The sequence below is a fragment of the Pyxicephalus adspersus genome, chromosome 2 (assembly GCF_032062135.1).
Source record: "Pyxicephalus adspersus chromosome 2, UCB_Pads_2.0, whole genome shotgun sequence".
NCBI lineage: Eukaryota > Metazoa > Chordata > Amphibia > Anura > Pyxicephalidae > Pyxicephalus > Pyxicephalus adspersus.
This window is the reverse complement of record NC_092859.1, coordinates 135,135,019-135,156,493: the sequence shown is the minus strand read 5'-3', so window position 1 is coordinate 135,156,493 and position 21,475 is coordinate 135,135,019. Positions and strand designations below refer to the sequence as shown.

The 21,475-nt window shown below is 36.5% G+C and overlaps 1 protein-coding gene and 1 long non-coding RNA gene across 2 annotated transcripts in view; both read left to right on the top strand.

Moving 5' to 3' along the window:
- Positions 1 to 276: 276 nt before the first annotated feature.
- On the top strand, positions 277 to 5,128 carry LOC140322195 (uncharacterized). Its single transcript, XR_011919164.1, has 3 exons — positions 277 to 329; positions 2,424 to 2,627; positions 4,454 to 5,128. It is a non-coding gene; the product is annotated as an uncharacterized lncRNA (long non-coding RNA).
- A 59-nt stretch (positions 5,129 to 5,187) lies between these two features.
- The window catches only part of STRC (stereocilin), a 31,458-nt gene continuing 15,170 nt past the window's right edge, over positions 5,188 to 21,475 (top strand). The window contains exons 1-11 of the mRNA XM_072399118.1: positions 5,188 to 5,518; positions 5,860 to 5,884; positions 6,582 to 7,878; positions 8,864 to 8,926; positions 10,339 to 10,449; positions 11,953 to 12,119; positions 13,089 to 13,275; positions 16,069 to 16,178; positions 17,313 to 17,445; positions 17,659 to 17,841; positions 21,001 to 21,168. Of these exons, the coding sequence (XP_072255219.1) occupies positions 5,188 to 5,518; positions 5,860 to 5,884; positions 6,582 to 7,878; positions 8,864 to 8,926; positions 10,339 to 10,449; positions 11,953 to 12,119; positions 13,089 to 13,275; positions 16,069 to 16,178; positions 17,313 to 17,445; positions 17,659 to 17,841; positions 21,001 to 21,168 (2,775 nt within the window). The remainder of the gene's footprint in view (positions 5,519 to 5,859; positions 5,885 to 6,581; positions 7,879 to 8,863; positions 8,927 to 10,338; positions 10,450 to 11,952; positions 12,120 to 13,088; positions 13,276 to 16,068; positions 16,179 to 17,312; positions 17,446 to 17,658; positions 17,842 to 21,000; positions 21,169 to 21,475) is intronic.

The window sequence follows — 21,475 nt, the reverse complement described above, 5'->3', positions numbered from 1 at the left end:
CAATGTCAATGACAGTGGCAGCATGTAGAAAGAAGAAATGTGACCCACAGGGCAGGTGAGTAAGATGCAAGAGTGACAGCAAAGGTCTGAAGCTGCCCCTCCCTGCACAGTTTTCTCCTTTGCTGTCCTCAGAGAGATGGGCATCGTGGACAGAGCTATTGTCCTCACAAATTGCTGATCATTAGCAACCTGATCAGATAGAATATATCCAATGGATGAGGGCAGCTGAATGAGGCTAGTCGGTTTTCTACATTCTCCTAAAAGATATTTTATCCACAGAGCAGCTTCAAGTCATTCCTGGGAGAATATTTCACATTAACAGATAAAAGGTAGGTGCAAAAAATATATTTGTTAGGTAAATGTTTAAATACCATATTGTTTAAAATATTGTGTCAGACTGGTCTAACGGCTAAATAAATTGTGCTGATTATTATCTAGATGTAATTAGATAAAAAAAACTGGAAAATCTTTTATTGTGTTTTCATGTTCTGTTTGATAAATGTGTGTCTTTTACCTGTCATTAACACCAATTCCTATCTAAATGATAGTTGAAATTTTCACAAAGCTGTAGGATTTTCACAATTAGAAGTAAAATATGTTTTCAGGAAAATAAATGTTTGCAGTTTAGTTTCACTAATAGATAGTGACATACAAGACAAGCTGAAAACAACAAACACTTTTGATCCTTGCAAGAAATTCTCACCACATAAAGAGATTCACATGCTGGAAAGTCTATTTGTAGTTAGTAACCTAACATGATTTTATGTCAAAGGAAAAATAAAACAAAGCTTTAGCTCATGTACTGTATCTGGTTGTTGGCCAAACATGGAACATATTTACCATGTCACTGTTGGGACAAGCCAACATCTCGAAGCCCTCTGTAAGACTCCTTGACTCGTCTTTGGATATGGTCATCTTAATGAGAAAGGATTGAGCATGAAAATCCCACTCAACTACTGTAATGTTTTCTGAGTTAATTTTATTTTTTGCTCAGCTAGAACATTTTGGTGGGCCTCCCCATCTTTATCAGGACTATAAAAAATATATATCAATAAAGATTAGGTCAATGTGCAGCAATGTTGAAATATTATAAGTATAAGCACTGAAGCTGATTTAAACAGAATTAACATGGAAAACATCCATAGTGATTTTTAAGATGGGTTTGTGTGACCATAGTGAAAGGGAAATCCTGAAGTTTCTGAAATATGTTTGCATGTTTTACTAAACAAGTGTAATAATGGACACACACTCTAGAAAAGTGGTATTTTTATCCCCCTACCCTATATACTATGCCAGTATATCAAGAATTATCAAGCAAACGTGTTAGCAAGCTTTGGTTTGTTATATTTTTTTCAATCGTGTTTCTAAACAACCATTCATACTTTTATATAACAATCCCAGCATAAAACATTTTTTTTGCCACTATTGGAAATTCCAATCAAATGTGCAGTTTAAATGTTTCAGTTTTGGGTTTGTTTTTAAAGTAAAAATGTCTTTTTTGTGCAGATGAATACAAAATTTAATTCACAATTGTTATCAAAGTAGCAATGTCTTCCTCAATGGTCTGCATTTTAGTTTGCTGGAAACATTGGAGGTTAGAAATGGCTGGTAAAGAGTAAGGTACATTTAGACCCATGGTGGAAATAACTGTTCATGTGTGGCTCCGGGTGACTGACACTTTGCCAACTGCTTACCTGCCAGTGCTGATTCCTAAAAAAACAGCATTTGGAGAAGTATCAGCAGATGGCAGTGATCAGTACTAAACTAGTACTGAACCACTTACTGGCTCCCCCATTCTTTCTCCATTGGATTGTCGCCAATACATGATGCCCTCCCTTAAATGCAGTGGTTCAGTGGCATTGAATGCAGTAAAAGCACCATAACTTCACCACTGGTCTGAACATTGCCTAAGAATAACACAGATTGTTAAAACTTGAGAAAAGAGGCACATTTTTAAATCATAACACGGAATCATTTTCTCTGCAATAAACTGGATGAAAAGCTTTGGATAAGATGAATGACTTCACCAAAACAAAGTAGATGAAAATATCTGTTATTGAAATGTCCCACGAGTTGATAAATAAAACTTAGAAAAAATAATGAAAACTTGGGAAATTGCTTCTTTGATAAATGTACCTTTGATAACTATTAACCATTCTCTAGGTTTAGCATAATAATAAAGGCTTTATGTCATGAGTTAGTCAACAACGTTTAGATTTTATTTGTAAATGTAAAAATCTACATTCTCAATAGAGCTAACTATAGAAAACGAATGATTCTGCTGGCTTTTCTTTCACGTGTCCAGTCAATGGAAAGTGTAACATGAGGACTGGTTGTAAATAATGGTTGTAACTCCAGAAACTGCTCAGGTGAGGAAAGCTGCTGTGATGCTCAAGTGACAGATCCTTCATGTCATGTTACAGATCTTGTTTCCCTACGCACGGATATGAGTGAAGATGATGCACGGCTTGTACAGAGATACAGATGAGCAGATGTGACTTTTCACTCTTTCTGGAAGTTGTCATGTTACCTGTATCAAAGAACTTCTAGCCCTCATAATACAGATATGGAATGTCAAAAACTCTTCTTCTGGATGATACTGATGTTGGTGCCTCTTGCAAGCAAAGGTAATTCAAAATGTTATTTAACATTAGTATGACATTCTGGGACCTATGGGTCTTTGACTACCTAAAAGTCAATTGTTTTCATTGACAATTTTACAACCCCACAATGTAGAAATAAAATTCACCAAAACATAAGAAATATAAAACTGTTCAAATCTTGCAAATACAAATAAAAACATTGTAATTACCTATATATAGTTATGAAGCCATCTGTAATTAATTAGTTAATCATTTCATTAAGTTATTGCAGTGTTCTAGGTCACTAGAAACTTTGGGGGTCCTTTTTTTTTATTGATTACACAGTCTTTGTCTGGTACTTCTGAAGAAAAAGACAAACCATGCTTGAGAAACTGTAAATGTTATCAAATGAAAAAAGGGTTCTAAAAAAGTCTATGAACAAGTTAGATGATTCTCGCCCAATATAAATGGTCAGGCTTGTCTCACCACTGTATACTGACATGTATACAGTGGTTGTTGTTCATCTGTCCCTGGAAACAATTACGAAAGACAAAAGGCAATGCTTTATGGTGTTTTAAGATTAGAGAGTCCGTTGTATTTTTCATTAGACAGTCTTTGACTGACAGACCAAGATTGAGAACCACCCCCATTCTGGTAAATAGTTACATACAACAAAGAGTTGCTTTAAAAAATATTGTTTTTTAAACATTGACACACATTAAGTGACACCCTTTTGACCTTTTTCGAACTGTTACCTAAAAACTCCTGCTGGAAAACCCCAGCTGTCTAAATGACAGGTAGAATTTATATTGTATCACAGCACAAAAAAAATAGCAAAACCAAAAAAATCATATATAATATAATATATAATATAAATATTACAGCTAGCCTTTCTAATTTCAATCTGTGGAGCTGATTTGCTGATTTCATTCTCTGCATCTGTAAACTTGATCTTGGATTACTAGCTAGCTGAGGTACTCATCATGTATCCAGTAAAGATTCTAAGATCTGAAGTTCTGTGCTGTTTATGATTGCTAAAAACTAGATCAGTGGTTCTTCAACTGTGGCCTGGCTTGGACTGGCCTCTACAATTAAAAAAGATTCTACATAAAAGGAACTCTTTTTGGACACTGAAAGGTGCCATTATTGCAATGTATCTTAGGGACGGTTGGGCTAAGTGATCTCCTCACCAACACCATATCTGCATAGTTTTTTTCTGATACATCATTCAGTAAGTAGTGAAGCATCTTAGGATACGGAGTGTACTCAAAGTTAAGTACTTCATGAACATCAGTGATGGATTGACTTTGCTATTTCAACTGGCATCAATAAGGCATTGCTGACACCATTCCACCCAGTGATAGCCAGGGAATGGATTACTCCAAATGTCCCAATGACCCTGAGGATTTTTTTCCAATGTTGGGGTACTTATGGCCCCCAACAGCCTAATGCACAATGAACTGGCTCTTCATTTAAAAGGTTTGAGAACCCTCTAACCCTTGCTACAGATAAAGGAATCAGGATGCACGACATGGATGGAGCCTAAAATGGGGCAGTACCAAGTTTTTATATTAGGTAGGGTGCTTCACAGAAAGGGTCATAGTATGCAGGCGTGGGACATAAAATAAATGCAGAATGCAATTTTCTGCGGCCAATATTCTGACAAGGGTGCAATATTGAATGAATGGTAAACTGTTTATCCAAATAAAGTTTTTTTCCTAAGGGGCTTCCATTTTCTTTTTACATTGTCCATTCTCAATCTTTTTTTAGACATTTGAAAAAGTAAGAAGTATATAAAAATTGTAAACCAAGGTTCCTGGCGGGAAGGAGGTTGCATTAAATTGTCCAAACTAATATTTTCACTGATGCAGGGAAAGATCAAGAAAGGAAGCAAAGCAACTTAGAAAAGATTTTTTCCAAATGGAAATCTAAAATTGAGCACCACCTTCCCATGATGTCTAACTCAAAAACAAGATTTCACTCTGATGACATAAAACTGCTCCTGGAAAAAATGGGATTTAATTTTGGATCTTTTTGGACTACACCAGAAAGTGCTCAATCACTCCTTGGAATTCAGAAAAACAAAGCAAAGAAAAATCGCCTGTCAGAATTCCTCTATAACATTACAACTTATTTACAGAAAGAAGAATCAAATGAACAGGAGGATGAAGCCTGGGACACATTTCTTCAACAGTTTCTCCAAGCTCCAGTGGAGAAATCCCCAACCTTGCCACTTCTAAAATTACATGACTTTCTTGTTTCTCTAAGAGGAAGTCAAAACTGGAGTGTTCTTCTCAGCTTCATACAGAGTGTTTTTACGTCAATAAGCAGCAGTCAGAATGCTCTTCAGCTTCTAGGACATAACTGGGAGATGCTCGGGGGTTTGATGGACACACTGTTTCAAGCACTTCTTAGTGGAACCTTAACACATACAGCAACTCTCCAAGGTGTCTTATGTTTATTGATGGGTCACAGTAACTGTGGCCTTCTTCCCGTTCCTATTCTAAAGCTCCTATTGCCCTTTGAAGGCAATAACTGGACACCTGTTGTCAATGTGCAATCAGGGATTTCTGTTGCATCACATGGGAAATATAGACCTTTCAGCATGCTTTCAGAGGGTTTAAAAGACAAACATTCCAACTCTAGTAGATTTAGTTCTCTATCCGAACAGGAGGAAGTACAAAATGTGTTAGAAATAATTTACCGTTCTAAGGATAAGGAGAGAGAAACCACAGCTGTTGATGCAGAGGGGAGTCCAGAGAATGTTGTTTGGGATGTACTAGAGGACCTTAGATACAATCTTATGAAACGAATGGAAAGATCTGTATATGACAATTTGAACAGAAAAGTTTCTCGGATGAAAGGGACCCTGATGAATAGAGTGTCATCAGTGATCGGAATACCCCATGCTGATCAGAATGGGAAGTGTTCAGTAGGTAGGTTTTATGTATAAGAAATATATAGGAGATAATACAAATAGCCAGACTATATATTTATAGATTTTTTTTTATATTTTACTCCAGAATACTAGGGTTAATTAGGGTTTTTGGATTAATTCACATTGATCTACTTTTGTAAGACCTGGTTAAAGCTAAACAAATGTTTTTACAAAATTCTGTTCTGTTCTTGATCTCTGACTAATAAATTAAGTTGACCCAGGCATCTGGACATATGTGGAAATCAGATCAATTTTTTCTGGTCCAGATTGTTTTTACTGACTCACTGATTTATTTACATCTCTTTGCAATTTTTACCATATATCTATTTTCTTTTACAGGTAATCTGCAGCAATTGCTCTTGTGGTAAGCCCTGCTTCCATTAATAACACCTGTTTATTCAAGACATCTATCATAATTTGTAATTCTGATAGTTGTTGATTAACTGCCAAATTTAGTAGAATTGGGGATGACCTGGGGATGGTACTTAAGAGAGATGTAGAGACTTCAGAATCTAAATAAACGTCCAGGAAAGCAACAAAACGCATTGTTAAGAAATGTACTTTGCCACTTTGCCTATTCTGGGCAAAAGAACACCACTTCTTACTATTCCAGTCCAGACCCAGGTATACTGCCAATGCTCTCCTGTCTCTCTTTTCCTCCAGGGGTGTATGTACTATTTTAGATGGTATCAGAGCTTACAAACTATTAATGATCTTCTCTCCTCAAGTAAGTAGTGTTCGGGTCTGGCACCTGGCCATTGAGTGAGAGGACACATCCCCCATTTTGGGACCAGCTAACGGAGGTTCTATTATTTCCATACTTTACTTAAAAAATGTGTTTTCTGTGATTGTGCTTCGATTACCTTAGCTTAGAAAATCATGTAAATCTCCAAAATCAGGTTACAGATGCCAAAGTAAACTGACAAGCTTCTTACCTTTTTCTGCTTCTACTTTTACTTTTCTAATACATCAAGAAAATGTGGCTAGAGATATTTTCAGTCTTTTGAGCTTTTACAAACTGTCTTCTACCAGTATTGATGCAAATTTTGTGTTTCACACAGGGGAATAAAACATAATGTATCATGGAATGTCCATTCTCTTGGTTTTACATCATCAAGTTTCCCATCAGCTCCCCCAATCCTGACATGTGGTAAACCTGCTTGGAAAACTGAGGTCAAGGCACATAATATCTCAAAGAGGTCACAGACGGAGGTACTGGAGGAGCCTCAACCATATACCGAAGTCCTGGAAGCAGTATGTAATGATTCTATCTCTGGATTGCCCGGTGTCTCCAACTTTACAGTGTTTTTGTACTGCAATGTTTACAATGCTACTGGCTACTCTGTAGATACAACTTATGACCTCCAGGCTGCCTGCTCAGATGCTGCGTGGTACCTTTCTTCCATGGAAGAAGATTCATTTTGGGTGTGGGTATGCAGGGAATATTTCCCACTTGAATTTAATACTACTGTCTGCAAAAACACATCATTTTCTAAGAGAAGCCAAGACCTATCAATAATGAGTGACCTGTGCACTAATGTCTTTAACAGCTCTGAGGCTGTCAGAGAACTACGGAACAATATCAAGTGCTCAGAGTTGTGGCAGGGGGTGCCTATGAACCCAAAATCTTTAAAGGCATGTCTATTTGATAACAAAACATTCCTAATTGAGAAACTTTGTAGTAATAACTCAATATCCAGCATGCCAGAAGATACTAGGGTTTGGGTAATCAAACTATGCGAGAGGCACATGGTAAAAACAATGCTAAATGCAAATTACAGCTCCTGCAACTACAAGTCTTGGGACAGTAATTCTTTTCAAAATACCACATTGGTTGAAGAATGCAAAGGGATCAACATGCAGGATTTTAAAGATCTAGTCTGCAAAAATGTATCTTTATATTTTTCACTTAAAGCCATTCACCCATGGGTTGTGGATTACTGCTGGAAAAATGCATCCTTCAATGGAAAATGCTTTCTCCAAAGACTAGCAGATGCATTACCGCTTTCACCAAGCTTTGACACCTCTCAGCTGTGCAAAAATCCAGTATCGTACATCATAGGCTTGATCTCTCAACTATCACAGTGTGACAGTGAGTCCTATGGCTGGGCTCTCAATGTCCAGTATCTCCTGAAGATGCTTGATTTTCTCTTCACATTCTCAGACCCGGAGCAGATAGGTAAGGAAACAAGGGATCGACTGGGAGAAGCCATCCTCCTCTCTAGCTTGCTAGATAATAGCTCTTTCTGGGCTTCTTTCAAGAAGAATTCCTCGCTGAGTATCCTGCAGACTGTGGAGCTATATCTTGAGATGGAGAACAGTGATACTAATAAAGAGGATCTTCTGAGCTGCTTTAGTGTGAGTTACTGTTAGCAAATCAGATTTTAAAATAATCTAATCTGTGTGTGATTTGTTAACTAAGGCTAGGTACACACATGCATAAATTATCGTTTGAAAATGAACGATCCACAATTATTCCTGATTATTTTGAACAATCATATTCGGAACAATTCTGTACATGCTTTAATGAAACGATCATTCAAATATAATACACCAATATTGTACACACTAGGATTGTTCAATCGAAGCAGGAAGTGACATGTACAGGAGAAAGTGTATCACACAACAATCCACGATCACTGAACGACCTGAATGATACACACAATAGATTACGAACAATCCGTTCCCAGCGAGATTCCTCATTCGTCGGCATCATTGACCAGTCGTTGTGCACTTTTTTGTCAACAATTATCGAACGTTCTTTCGTGGATCGTTCGTTTCCAAAGACAATTTTTGCACGTGTGTACGCAACCTAAATCTTGTTGGAGTGCTGTTATACTGGGTGACATAAAGGAGCTAAATTCAAATGAAATTTAGCTATTTATGCTAGTTGCACTTTAAATAAATGAAAAAAAAAACAACTACTAGCCAATAGAAAACCATTGAAAATATACAAAACTAACCCGCAGGAGTGAAGTTGCAAGAAAATAGTGGTTAGTGTTTTCATTGGCTGGTGGATTTAGAAGTGATATTGTTTTAACAGATTTTTGTGTTTTTTATTTAACGTTTAATAATAAATTTATTAAATATTGGACATATTTCAGTGAGTTATGCCTAAAAATTACAGGCCTACAATGTAAAATAAATTTTCATGAAAGACAATGTTCTGCTTTTACACATATAAATCCAGACAGAAATGAACCCGCCCAGAAGGTTAAAGAATACAAAATAATAATTTCAGACTATTATATTTGGTTAAGCTTATACTGTGTATCTGGTATATTTCCTAGACATGTAAATTTATCTATTTGTTTAACTGTTGTATTGTACCTATGTCCAACAGCCTGTTCTCTGGGAACTAATTCAGAAGGAGGAAAATGCTACAGCTTTAGAAATTCTTCTTCAGGTGGGTTTCATTAATTTTCTATGGCCTATAAGGAGCTGTTATAAAAAGCTCTATACCCACACTATTGATGGGCACTGGTATTAAAAAGAACTTCGAACCACTTCACTGGGAGTTCCTTAGACACTTTAAACTGTGCCAATGGGATGACCCAGTTACTTTAATGTTTGGGCATTGGGTACCCTCCTCATAGGTCACCAATAGCAAGGGACACAAGGGTTAGATCCCTATATGCGCCTTCTCGGTGCCAGGAGATTATGTTGGCTTGGTCACTAAAACACCTTCCCACTTTAACAGTTATTTTTTTTTAAATACTGTCTTTTACAGAGAAATGTTAAAGGTAGAAAAAAATGATGACACATATGCCACCAAGGTTTTACAAAAATGGTACATCTGTCAAATCTAGCTGCTTTCAGCCTGACACTCGGTTTGCAACAACTTACTTTATCTGCTTCCTTGCCACTTTTTTGCTTGGACCTGAAGTTATCTGGATCACATCCAACTAATATAGAGTACTTCCTTTCCATTGTTTAGTTAGTCTCTGCACATCCCCTAAAGAAGCCTATCGGCGAAACGCGTCGGACTACAAGACATTTTTCTGTTACCGCTTTTTGTCTAGGTAATTGGTACTACATCCCATGACAATAATGTGAAAGACCAAAAAAATTATTGTATATTGTTCGCATATGAAAGTTGTTCCGCACAAAACCCTAGCTTTACTTTTCATATACCATGATTTAGGAGGGCGGCTTCTATCTAAAACACATGTGAGGTGGGGTCAGCTATACTCTTATACTCAGTTATATACATCTCTATGGACCAAACATTTAGTACTACAGGGTACACTGTGATACTGAATACATTTACATTTTCAACCTATTATTTTCATAATATGACTAATGACTTTAGAAAAATCATGGCCACAATTTTTAGATTTCTGTAAGGGCACCTCAGGTGGTTTATTTTTTTCCCCTATGACTTCCCTCCCATGATAAAAGGGATTTACATCCTTTGAAAGATAGCGCTGTGATTTCAAGAATTACTTTCTCTAAGCCTATGGGCTAAGGTATTTTTTTTAGCTGTTTTCTTTTTTATTACTTTCTTGTTATCATAGTTTTGAACTTTGTTCATCATTCCCTTTAGTTCCTGTATTTTGTTACTATGTATCATGACCTTTATGTTCTTTGTATTCCCTTCCCCATTATTTCTGTATTCATCTACTCTAGCATTTCTTTTGTCTGCCTGCATAGTACCGTAATCCAATCCAATCAAAAACAATATATAAAAAAGTGTCTAAAGTTTCCTCTGGATTTTAAATAGTAAAAATCTGGCCTGTGCTCCCTTTCATTTTTATATGGAAGGAAATAATTCAGGGTTGGTAAAGATTCACCACTATAAAACTTTTTTAATTACAGGAATATTTACATATGCCTAAAGAAGGATTCCAGAAGGTCCTCATGTCAGCAGAAAATGATGCTGTGGAAAGGTTTCTCTCTCTCATGCATCGTTCATGGCCCAGAATTCAGGTGAGATGGAAGAATAGCTAGGGGACACAGTAGTGGATTAGGGACACAGCAAAAAAAAAAAAAAATAAGCAATAACTGCTGCATATAAATAGATGTCAAATGTGGAATATTCTGATGGAATTCAAAGTCAACATATTTAGGACTAGCGGAATAATTGGGTACATTTAAAGTGCATGTCAAGCAAAACATTTTTTCATAGCTTTGCTTAGGGCTGGAGGGAACTAAAACTGCTATTGGGCTTTTACTGTTATCCAGAACCCAGTTACCAGTATAGAGATTTGCCCCCTCATTTTATCTTGCTGACAACAATTTAATTAAACAGCAAGTAGAGAAAAAAATATGTAAAAAGGTCAAAGAAATAAAAATCTGGTTACTGCTTTCTTTTATTTTACCAAAGAAAACAAGTTTACTCTCTGTCTTGCTTTTGGAGAGATCTCTTCACCTCCTGCCTGGGAAAAAGTTGTCAGCAGGACAAGAAGTGAGAGTAAATTTCTCTAACAGAGATCTGGACGTCAAAGAAAACCTGAATAAGTGAAGTAACAGCATTGGTGGTCAAAAGAACTACAACTCCATCATCAAATAGTATTTAAGAGAAATTATTGGGTAATGGAAACCACCAAGGGTTTTTTAAGGAGACATCAATAGCAAAAATGAGAGAATCATTTTCTAACCAGACATGTGATAAAATAATTTCCTTTAGTCACAAATTAACAGTATAAAAGCATAAAGGGCTCTATTTATAAATCAGGGAGTCTGACATTTCCTCATATATCCACTGGTGGGAATCAATTACTGGCATTGAAACAAGGCATTCCCACAAGGGAATTTCTGATTTCATGTTTTATTAATAGAGCCCAAAGACAGACTTGTTACAACTGGGTACCACTTTTGCATATAACTTGCGTACCAATTCTACTCTATCTAGGACCATTATATTATTATCACCTGTTTAAAAATATTAGCCTTCAGGGGCGGTAAAATATAAGAAATATGTTCCCTGAGAATAAAGAAAATTTATAATATTTTATTACATGTCTGGTTAGAAATTTTAATTTCTTTTTTCTTTTGATGCCACATTAAAAACCCTTGGGGTTTTCCACTTTACCAAATAATTTATCATGATTTATTTAGGCACACAGATCAATTTTAATAACTGGTATGTTAAACATTAAACACAACTGGTGATGATCCCGGGAAAATATTTTTTTTTTACTAAATTAAGATTGCTTTATGAGTTTTGATTTTCATGGATCTATATTGATATTGATTATTGATAGTGATTTGAACTGGATGAGTTTGATTTATTTACAGGAAGGACAGTACAGATGTTGTTTTACTTGTGACTAGGAAACTGCCTATTACCGGCTGATCTTTCATAGGAGAAGTAGAACAAACTATGTGTATAGACTACAAATATAAAATAATAATCTGTAAAGTTGATAGTTAAAATGTATGTTTTATTTTTTCTTTTACTAAAACTACATTGATATTTTCATTTTCCAGGTGTCACAACCAGATGAAAAAGGATTAGAAAGTCTGACATCAATGGTTATCCAAAAGTTTCCCCGCCTAACACCCCAAATATTTGTGGATCTATCTCAGTTTATACCATTTATGTCCATTTCTGACATTGTCAGCTTTCCACTCTACCTTCTGGCCAATCAGAGTGTGTAAGTTACTGTCAAGGAGGGGGTTTTGTAAAATGGTTCACGTAGATAAATACATCTGCAGTATTTTGACAATTCTGGAAATTTTTTAAACAAGGAAATCATTTGTTAATTTATATTTGTTGCAGAACAGTTTTGTGGCAATCTTTGTATAGTAATAATGTAATAGCTTGTTTGAGCTAAGCAGTAGTGGTATGGGATCTAATATAATTCATAATTCAAGTCTTGAACTGCAGCCTTAACTTCTTAACGTCTTAAAAAGTTGTACAGGCTTCTCTCGTGTAGTGAAATGTCTTCCTCTGATTTCACTGTACACTGTCCCAATGTGTATTAGAAGCTGCAGCAAGTCTGATAGAGCCTACCATCTTTTCTGGCTAGATGACATCCTGTATCACCCAGGCCAGACATTCTCAACTAAGGTTCAGAGAAGCCCTAGAGTTCCTCCAGAGGCAAACTGGGATGCTGAATAACTTCTCATTTGATGATGCCTGCAAAGTTTGAGGGCCAACAAGACTTGGTAGATCCAGCTGCATGACTCTAATGATGTTTTAGGTGTATATAAAAGTGCTATTTCAGCCACCACTGTAAGGGGCATTCTTTTCAATGGCCACAAACTGAAAGGCAGTTTTTCCCTATTGTCCCTGCAAAAAAGGCTTTAGAAGGGGTTTCCCCAGACTTGAAAAGTTTACAAGGGTTACTTAGAGGTAAGGGGTGAAAAGGTCTAGATCAGCTTGACTGTCCCTGGTTTACCCTTTTCATGCAATGCATTTCATGGAAGGATTGCAAGGAGAACCACAGAGACCTAATAATAATGTCTCTATAATAAAAAATAGAATAAAAAAATAGCAACATCTAGGCAGATTTAGCTTGATAGTATCTTACTCTGCAGACAGCTCAGCCTAGAGCAGTATTTTGTATATGCATACAGCCCAGTCCACTTATAATATGCTCAAAATGAATCATTTGTTCTAGATTAGAAGCAATCAGGATCCACAGTCCAGACATGAAAATTGCTCAAAAGCGTGCATTTGTGAAACGACTCCTGCAAGCTAATATGTTTGGTGACATCCCATCATGGCCACCACACTTTCTTGAATCTGTACAACCACTGCTGCCCTACCTGCCGTTCTGTCATTTCATCCAGCTGAGCCCTGAACAGGTCAGTACACCATGTTTAGTGTGGACTTAGTGTAGTTTATAATGTGTTACTCATAAAATGTGTAAAATAAAACCATAATTTTTATGCTAATCCTTGGAAGTTTAAGGGTGACATTTTCTCAGGTGTTGGTGATTCTCCCACATATTTTCTTAAAGTGTCTATATGATAAATAACCAGTTACTGCTATTGTACATTATTGTCTAATATTTAACTGAATCTTGTTATTACTTAACATTAAGCTAATACAGGTAGTCCCTGAGGTAAGGACATCTGACATACAGATGACTCCTTGATACGAAAGGGGCTTTCCTGCTTGCTCCTTTGCAGGACAGAGGCTTAATGGGGGGAGGGGGGCGGTTTGCATGACTTATAGAAGAAATATTTTGCTAAACACAGCTGAGGTTGTGGGTGATCTTAAGGACTGTGCTCTTCTGCAACATCTTGTAACTCTTTAATGATCAAGACAAACTCTGCAGTTTTTGCAAATTTAAGCACAGCTTGCTCCAGAAGTCAATGAATGTCTAGGCTCCATAAAGTTTTCTTTTTTTTTTGCTTTGTTTGTGATTAGCTCACAGTGGGGTTTTTATACAGTAACTGACACCATGCTGCCTAATATTATGTTGAGATAAGCATCTGTCCTAATTGCATTTATTAAAATACTGTACCTGTTCTGACTTAGATACAAATTCAATTTAAGAACAAACCTACAGTCCCTATATCATATGTAACCCGGGGACTACCTGTACTACTTGCTTAAAGCAGAACTATCACCAAAATTTTTACTTTACATAAAAGGGTATGTGCAGAAGGTTCATTTTCCAACATTGAGGGGAAATGAATGCTGATCTCACGCATGCGCAATGAGATTGGCACTATTTTTTCCTCCTTACAGCAGGCTATGTCACCTGATCTCACTCCTGTGCAGTGCAAGATTGGGTGACGCAGCCAGAACAAGAAAGACGACAGAAGAAAATGGCTGCGCCCGGTGTTTCTTCAGCACTAGGACGAAGTGGACTCCAGGACATCAAGGGACCCAATCGAGTACATCTCCGGGGACATGTCCATCGAGGGCTCTGCGGAATTAAATGTAAGTGTGATTTTTTTATTTTCAGTTTAATTCTGCTTTTGGTGACAGGATAATTAACAATGCAAAAGCACCCAATATTGTCCAATATTAAACACAGTCCCACACAAGCTAATGTTGTTCCACTCTACTCAGTGTTCTCCATTAAAATAATTATTTGAAAAGCCAACAACCTACACCATTTGCTGTTTCACTTACCAATGGCTTAGCATCATCAAAGTCAAAGCAGCAAGTTATTCACTAATCAGTCAGTCCTAAATGAAAACACTTTCTTACCATCATTTAGAATCCTGTCATCAGTTTAATGCCAAGCAATTGAAAAAGCCAGCTGTGCACAGCCAATTCCCACTTCCTATTCCATGGCTCTGCTCTAGCGCCCCACTAATTAAATGCTAGGGCATAATAACAGCAGAAAGGCACTGGGGATTGAATGAATATATAAGAGGCATGCAACAACTTTTTTTAAATAGGCTAAAAAGCAAATGGAACAATTGTAAGCTCTTCGAGGCAGGGTCCTCTCCTCCTCCTGTGTCACTGTCTGTATCTGTCTGTCATTTGCCACCCCCTATTTATTGTACAGCGCTGTGTAATATGTTGGGGCTATATAAATCTTGTTTATTAATAATATTATTATTAATAATAATAATAATAATAATAATAATAATTGTTGGTGGTCTTCCTACTAGAAGGTCAACATTAAGTAGTGTGGTAAAAGCAGCAACTATATTAGTACAAAACAATCATAGACCAAAAGATAGTATATATCTATATTTGAGATGTGTTTTAGTTATTTTTTAATTATGGCATATATTATACACTGCCTTGCCAAAAAAGTTGCCAGCCTATGGAAGCTGTGATATGATCTGAAGTTGGTTCAGCTGGTTAATTTGGGTTCAAAAAATGAATTCAGCTGACTCCCTGAATATACTGAAAGAGCAGTTTTTTTTCCATTATTGGATTTTATTTTTCTATGATGGCACGGGTATAGTACAAGATGACAACACTAGGATTCATGAGGCTCAGATTGTGAAAGAGTGGTTCAGGGAGCACGAGATATCGTTTTCACGCATGGATTGGCCACCACAAGACCTTAAACCCACTGAGAATCTCTGGGATGTGATGGTATAAACTTTACACCTCAATGTGATATTCCTACCACCATTACAAGGTCTTGGTAAAAAAATGAATTCAACTCTGGGTAGAAATAAATAAACAATATCACAGTGAATGTGTATTTTACCAATAGAGTCAAATTAAAAACTAGAAGGTGTGACTATTTTGCACAACATGTGTATTTTTGGGCAATATTATCTCTGTAGTTTAATTATTCTAAATGTTTGTCCCAGAGGTAATAGATACTTTAATATTCAATAATGCAAAAAGGAAAGTGCAGCAATGCCAAACCACCAATCACAATTCACTTATTTTATTTAGAGAAATTTTGATTGGTTGCTGTCAGTTGCACGTCTTTATCCTGTCTGTTGTCACAGATTTGTTGAATACACCTGTACCTCCTACAAGGAGAGTGGGCAAGCTGTTAGGTGAATTTAATCTAATTGCAATTTTAATGTCAAAGTGATCATTATAGCAGATTGGTGTAATGTATTATACATAAGATTACTGTGTTAGGGAAGTGTACAAGCACCGAATAAAAGAGATGATAGTGAGGTACTGACAGTCGTACTAATCACTTGTTTTGTGCCCAACAGATTAAATTGCTGGCAGATGGCTGGAAAGATGTGAACCTGGGTATGATGCATGGACGTTTTGTGGCACAATGCCTGATGAACCAGAGCCAAGATGTAGACAAAATACAGAGGTATATAGTGCTATGGAACAATGAATTTCCTGCTCTGGGATTGCATTACCTGCTACCAGCAAGGACAGTAATGGAGCATTGTACAGGATCAGTAGAAGGAAAAGTACATGTCCTTTAGACTAAATTGATTGAAGTTGTATGATTTTAATACAGAAATACAGGAAAAGTTCATTTTATGTTTATCTAAAGTAAACATTTTTTGGTGAATTCTAAGTATTAGAACTGTCAGGTATAAATGACTGTCCTTTATCATTATTATTATTATTATTATACAGTATTTATATAGCGCCATCATATTACGCAGCGCTGTACATAGTCCATAGTCGTGTCACTAACAGTCCCTCAAAGGAGCTCAAAATCTAATGTCCCTACCATAGTCATATGTGATTATTATAGTCTAAGGTCAATTGTTAGGGAGAAGCCAGTTAACCTAACTGCATGTTTTTGGGATGTGGGAGGAAACCGGAGTACCCGGAGGAAACCCACGCAGACACGGGGAGAACCTGCAAACTCCATGCAGATAATGTCCTGGCTGGGGATCGAACCTGGGACCTTGTTTGGAAGATGCAATTTCTAAATTTGTGACCCATGTCCCCTGCAGTGAAAGTGATAAAAAATGTCAACATTTTGAATTGTCAGCCAGACACATCCAAAAGGAAAACTTCCAATAGGGGAACTGCCCTGTAGAGTGGATTTACCCTAGTTTATAAATATATCCTCTAACTTCCTGTTGTATTGGCAAGATAGAAAGTAAAGGAAAATCCCCCAAATGGGACACAAACAGTGAAACTATTCCATGCGCAATCCATAATTTTAGTTTTGGATATTTTTTAATGACTTCAGTGGTGGTAGTAAATAACCCAACCTGCGGCTTTAACCATTCCCTGTTCTATGTAAAACGTTACAAAAACTTTAGGCTGAACATACACTTAAGTCTAAGCATTCTGATTTGTAAAAGCAATAGAAATAAATGCATTCAATGTACTGTTTAGCCAAAGCCACATTCACACCATCTAGCCATGTAGAACATTGGCACACATTATCATATTGTGAACCCGGGTGTCCGTTATTAGATGTCCTTTCTTTATTACTGCGATTGTTTATTTGTTTTTTCTTTATTTGGATCTGTAAAAGGCTTGAGGGTTTCCTTTGCTATTTGACATATGAGGACCTACAAAACCTTCAGCCCTTCCATTACCCACTAGGAGTCTTGGAGAAGAAGCTGCTTGAATGCATTTCAAAGAAAACTTTATCCCCCCATGGGAGAGTAAGTGTTTTTTTATGCCATTTAGTTCAAACAGTTTTCAGTTTCTACTTCTAAATTATAAAGAAGTGTTGAGTAGTTAAAATTTATTAATAATTGTTCTTTCTTCTTGATCTCCTACATAAATGTATGTTTTGTATGTTACACGTGGTGAAACTTGTTATTCAAATTATCAGTTCCTTATGTTATTACTAGATTTCCATGTTTATATTTCAGTTGGCTTATTCATTAGTGAATGTGTTGAGAAATGTCAATGTACATTCATTGGACTTTAATGAGCTGGTCACTTGGAGAAGTCTGCTTTCTGAACTTGGAGTGTCATTTTTCCACACACTTCCACACCGCCATGTGAATAATCTTCTGACCCAGTTACAAGCCGCTGATCTTTCACTTGCTCAGGTAAGTCTTTTCTTTTAACAGGTAAGTCTTTTCTTTTAACATATAATAGTTCTTTTTGAGATGAATAAGTTTCAAATATCAAAAGATAAGTCAAACTTACAATATTTGTGGAGTGTTTGGTAATCTTTTGGTTATGCTGATTTGATATAGTATAGTAATAACTGTCTTATATTTCTTTTAGGGGTTTTTACTGTTCAGCCATGTCACCCCAAAATCTAATGTAAGTATAATTAACACACATTTCCCCGCACATTGACTGCTGAATAACTAAAGTTTCAGATACTTTTTAGCAATGCCTATTATATGATCACATAACAAAATGTTTAGAAAATCTGAATATTCGTTTTTTTACTTAGTAGACTGCACTTGGCTGGAAAACCACTAGACCAGCTATTTGCAAATAGGGTTCTTTGGAACCTTGGGGTTCCACTGGGTGTTGTTAGAGGTTCCTTAAACATTCGCTGATTCACCTACCTGATTGACCTACTATCTAATGGTACCTGCATAGTTCAACGCCATTTGGCAGAGACAGTAGGATGCCACTAATAACCTTTTAGCTGTTTAGAAGAGATGCAGTTACCACTAACACTGTAAAGGGAATTGGTTCTTGATTATCACCATATCATTTCCACTAATCCTCAATTAATTTCATTTATCAGGGGCTCTCTGAGACCCAAAATTTACCCCAGAGGGTTTCTCTGGGGTAAAAAGATTGAAAAAGGCTAAATTAGAGAGATAGACTGTAAGTTAGGCTCTAAGGACATCAACATGCATTTTTTATAGATTTCCATTGACAGTGATCATATGGTGGATTTTACAATAATTATTATTTGCAATACATCCACTAAATGTAATCTACTGACAGTAATACAGACTGCTGTTGCAACTGGATATTTCTGTGTTTGATAGCCTTTAGGGTGCAAGGTTAGGACTGAAGATGGCTATATACGACACAATATTGTATTAGAAAACATTGGATTCAATAAAACATTACATCTTACAGAAACCAATTAAAACTTCAGCATTCTTAATTGATTTAGTTTTGACATTGTTATATTATAGACTGGGAAAGCCTGTTCTTTGTTCTATTGCATTCCATTGAATGTTTCCTCTACAATGCAAATTAACAATAAAAAAAAAAAATCCTTCTGCCATTGGGATTCAGTTAGAAAATTGAAAGACTTGGCTTTCTGAATAGAAAAATTCAAGACTGTTTATGAGTCATTACTAAATCCCAGGTTTACTTAGACCTTCTTTGGACAGACACTTATGGAGGTCGATTACCCAGCGTTTTTGAAGCCAAAAGAGTAGGTGTTGTCATGAAACCCTAAAACAGGAGCAAATTATATTTTTAAACTCTTTATTGATTTTTAACATGTTAAAATAACAAGACACATCACGTAATACCAATGATGTCCTTTTTTGGGTGTATAACCTTTTAACATCAGGAACATAAGAACATTTGGACAGAACATATAAAACAATACAAGGTGTAATACAACAGTTCACATTCTCATTGTCATGACAAAGATAATCAACCTCTGGTTTATGTGTGTAATCATATTTTTAAATTGGAACCGTTTTTTTTACCCAGTGGCTTTTTCCTCGGACTTTCAAATCCTGTTGGGTGTAGATCAGAACTAACAGACACAAATGGGGATGGTGGAAGTGAGGTAGAGACTTTCATTCTGGTATTTTTCTAGCTGGTAACTTAACTGTAATAGACAGGTTTAAGTTTATGTTGAGTTATGCATCACCCATGTTATCCATATCTGATCAAATGTGTCTAACGTGTTATTGAGTGTGCTAGAGGGCTTATCATTAACCATGATCCAATTTAGTTTAGAGGTTATTGGGTCTATGGGTATTTCAACCTTCTTCCATGCTTTCACCAGTGTTATTGGGTCTATGGGTATTTCAACCTTCTTCCATGCTTTGGCCAGTGTTATATGAGCCACTAGCAAAATAAGTTTGATTCATTTTTGGTGTGTTTAGGGAGTGGTTGCTCTGGTTTGCTGAAGAGTGCCCTTCTGGTGTCTTATCTATCTAAGTTTGTACAATTATGGATATAAGCTGAAATACTTTTGACCAAAAGGTTTGAGCTATTGAAAACGACCACCATATGGGTTAGTGTTCCTCTAATCACAGCCCCTGAAACAGATTGGTGAGGATGAAGGGTGGTATCGCAATATACAGTCTGGAACCAGATACCACTTTAGTAAAACCTGTTGATTAGTGGAGAGTAATCAATACTTTTCATGCGCGTGTAGGCCAACTCGCTCCACCTTCTCATTCTTGTCTTCCCTGGATCAGCTTCCCAGGAACGCATATACCTAAGTTTCATGGCAGGAGACACAAGAGCTGCATATAAGAGGATATTAGGCCTTTGGTGTCTGCTATTAAACAACAGGAGCTTTCAAATTGAGTGGAACCAAACAGGGTTCAGCTTGAGTTTAAAACACACAACGGGAGAAATTTAAAAAATTCAGATGGGCATTTGAGCCTAGCATTAGTTTGGATGTGCAATTGCAAACCACTGATTGCAGCTTTTTTTCCATATGGACATTAGTGTTGAAATGCTGGAAAAAATACTTGTCTCTCAGAGAACTATTTTTCCAGCATTATTGACATATTTACTGACATATAAAGTAAATCACATCGGAAGAACAACTGCTACAGGGCACTAAGAAAGTTAAGAAAGGCAACCAAATTCCATAAAAGCCTAGTATAGACCCTAATAAAGCAAATAGACTTTCTTTATGAACATCAGTCTGAACACCATTAGATTTTAAGCTCTTCTGGGCAGGGTCCTCTCCCCCTTCTGTGTCACTGTCTGTATCTGTCATTTACAACCCCTATTTAATGTACAGCGCTGTGTAATATGTTGGTGCTATATAAATCCTGTTTGTTATTATTATTTATTTTATGATATTTTTTCTTTAATGTACAGGCATGCTCATCTATAAACTACAAAAACCAGCACTGGCAACCATGAGCACAAGGAGTTAGACAGTACTGCTTGTACTTATCTGCTGCTTTTTAATGCAGTCTGACTTTTCTGTTGATGGGTAAAACAGTGATTTGTTTTTGAAAAATCAGCCAGTTCTCAGAATAAAATTAATTGACAGTATGACATATTGATGCTTTTGTATTTTGCAGCTTGCAGAAAAAGTGATTTGTGGACTGCATTCCCTGATTCCTGTCCTTAGCCCGGATTACTTGCGTTCCCTGCCCAGCCATCTCCTAACAAGAGCTTGTCAGTGCTTGGGGTCTTCTCTGGCTTTGCTGAGTGCTGCGCAGAAGGCCGCCATTATGCAGTCATTGCGGGTATGTCATGTTCCCAGGTTCTGAACATTCAGTATACGTTTTCACAATACGTTTATCATATTGAGGCTTTGTTACTTTATGCCAAGAAAAACAACTGTTTTTGTTGCCTAATACCAATTAATTAGAATGCAAAAGAAGATTTTAATTTTGTGTCTGTGGTTTAATGGGGGTAATACAATTCTATTATCAAAAACTAATGGAATCATCAGTGATATTTTCAGAATGAGTATATTAATTCTACTGGTGATATAGACAACTGATGATGACAAAACATAAGGAATAATCAAACTTTAAAAACTGTCTTAAC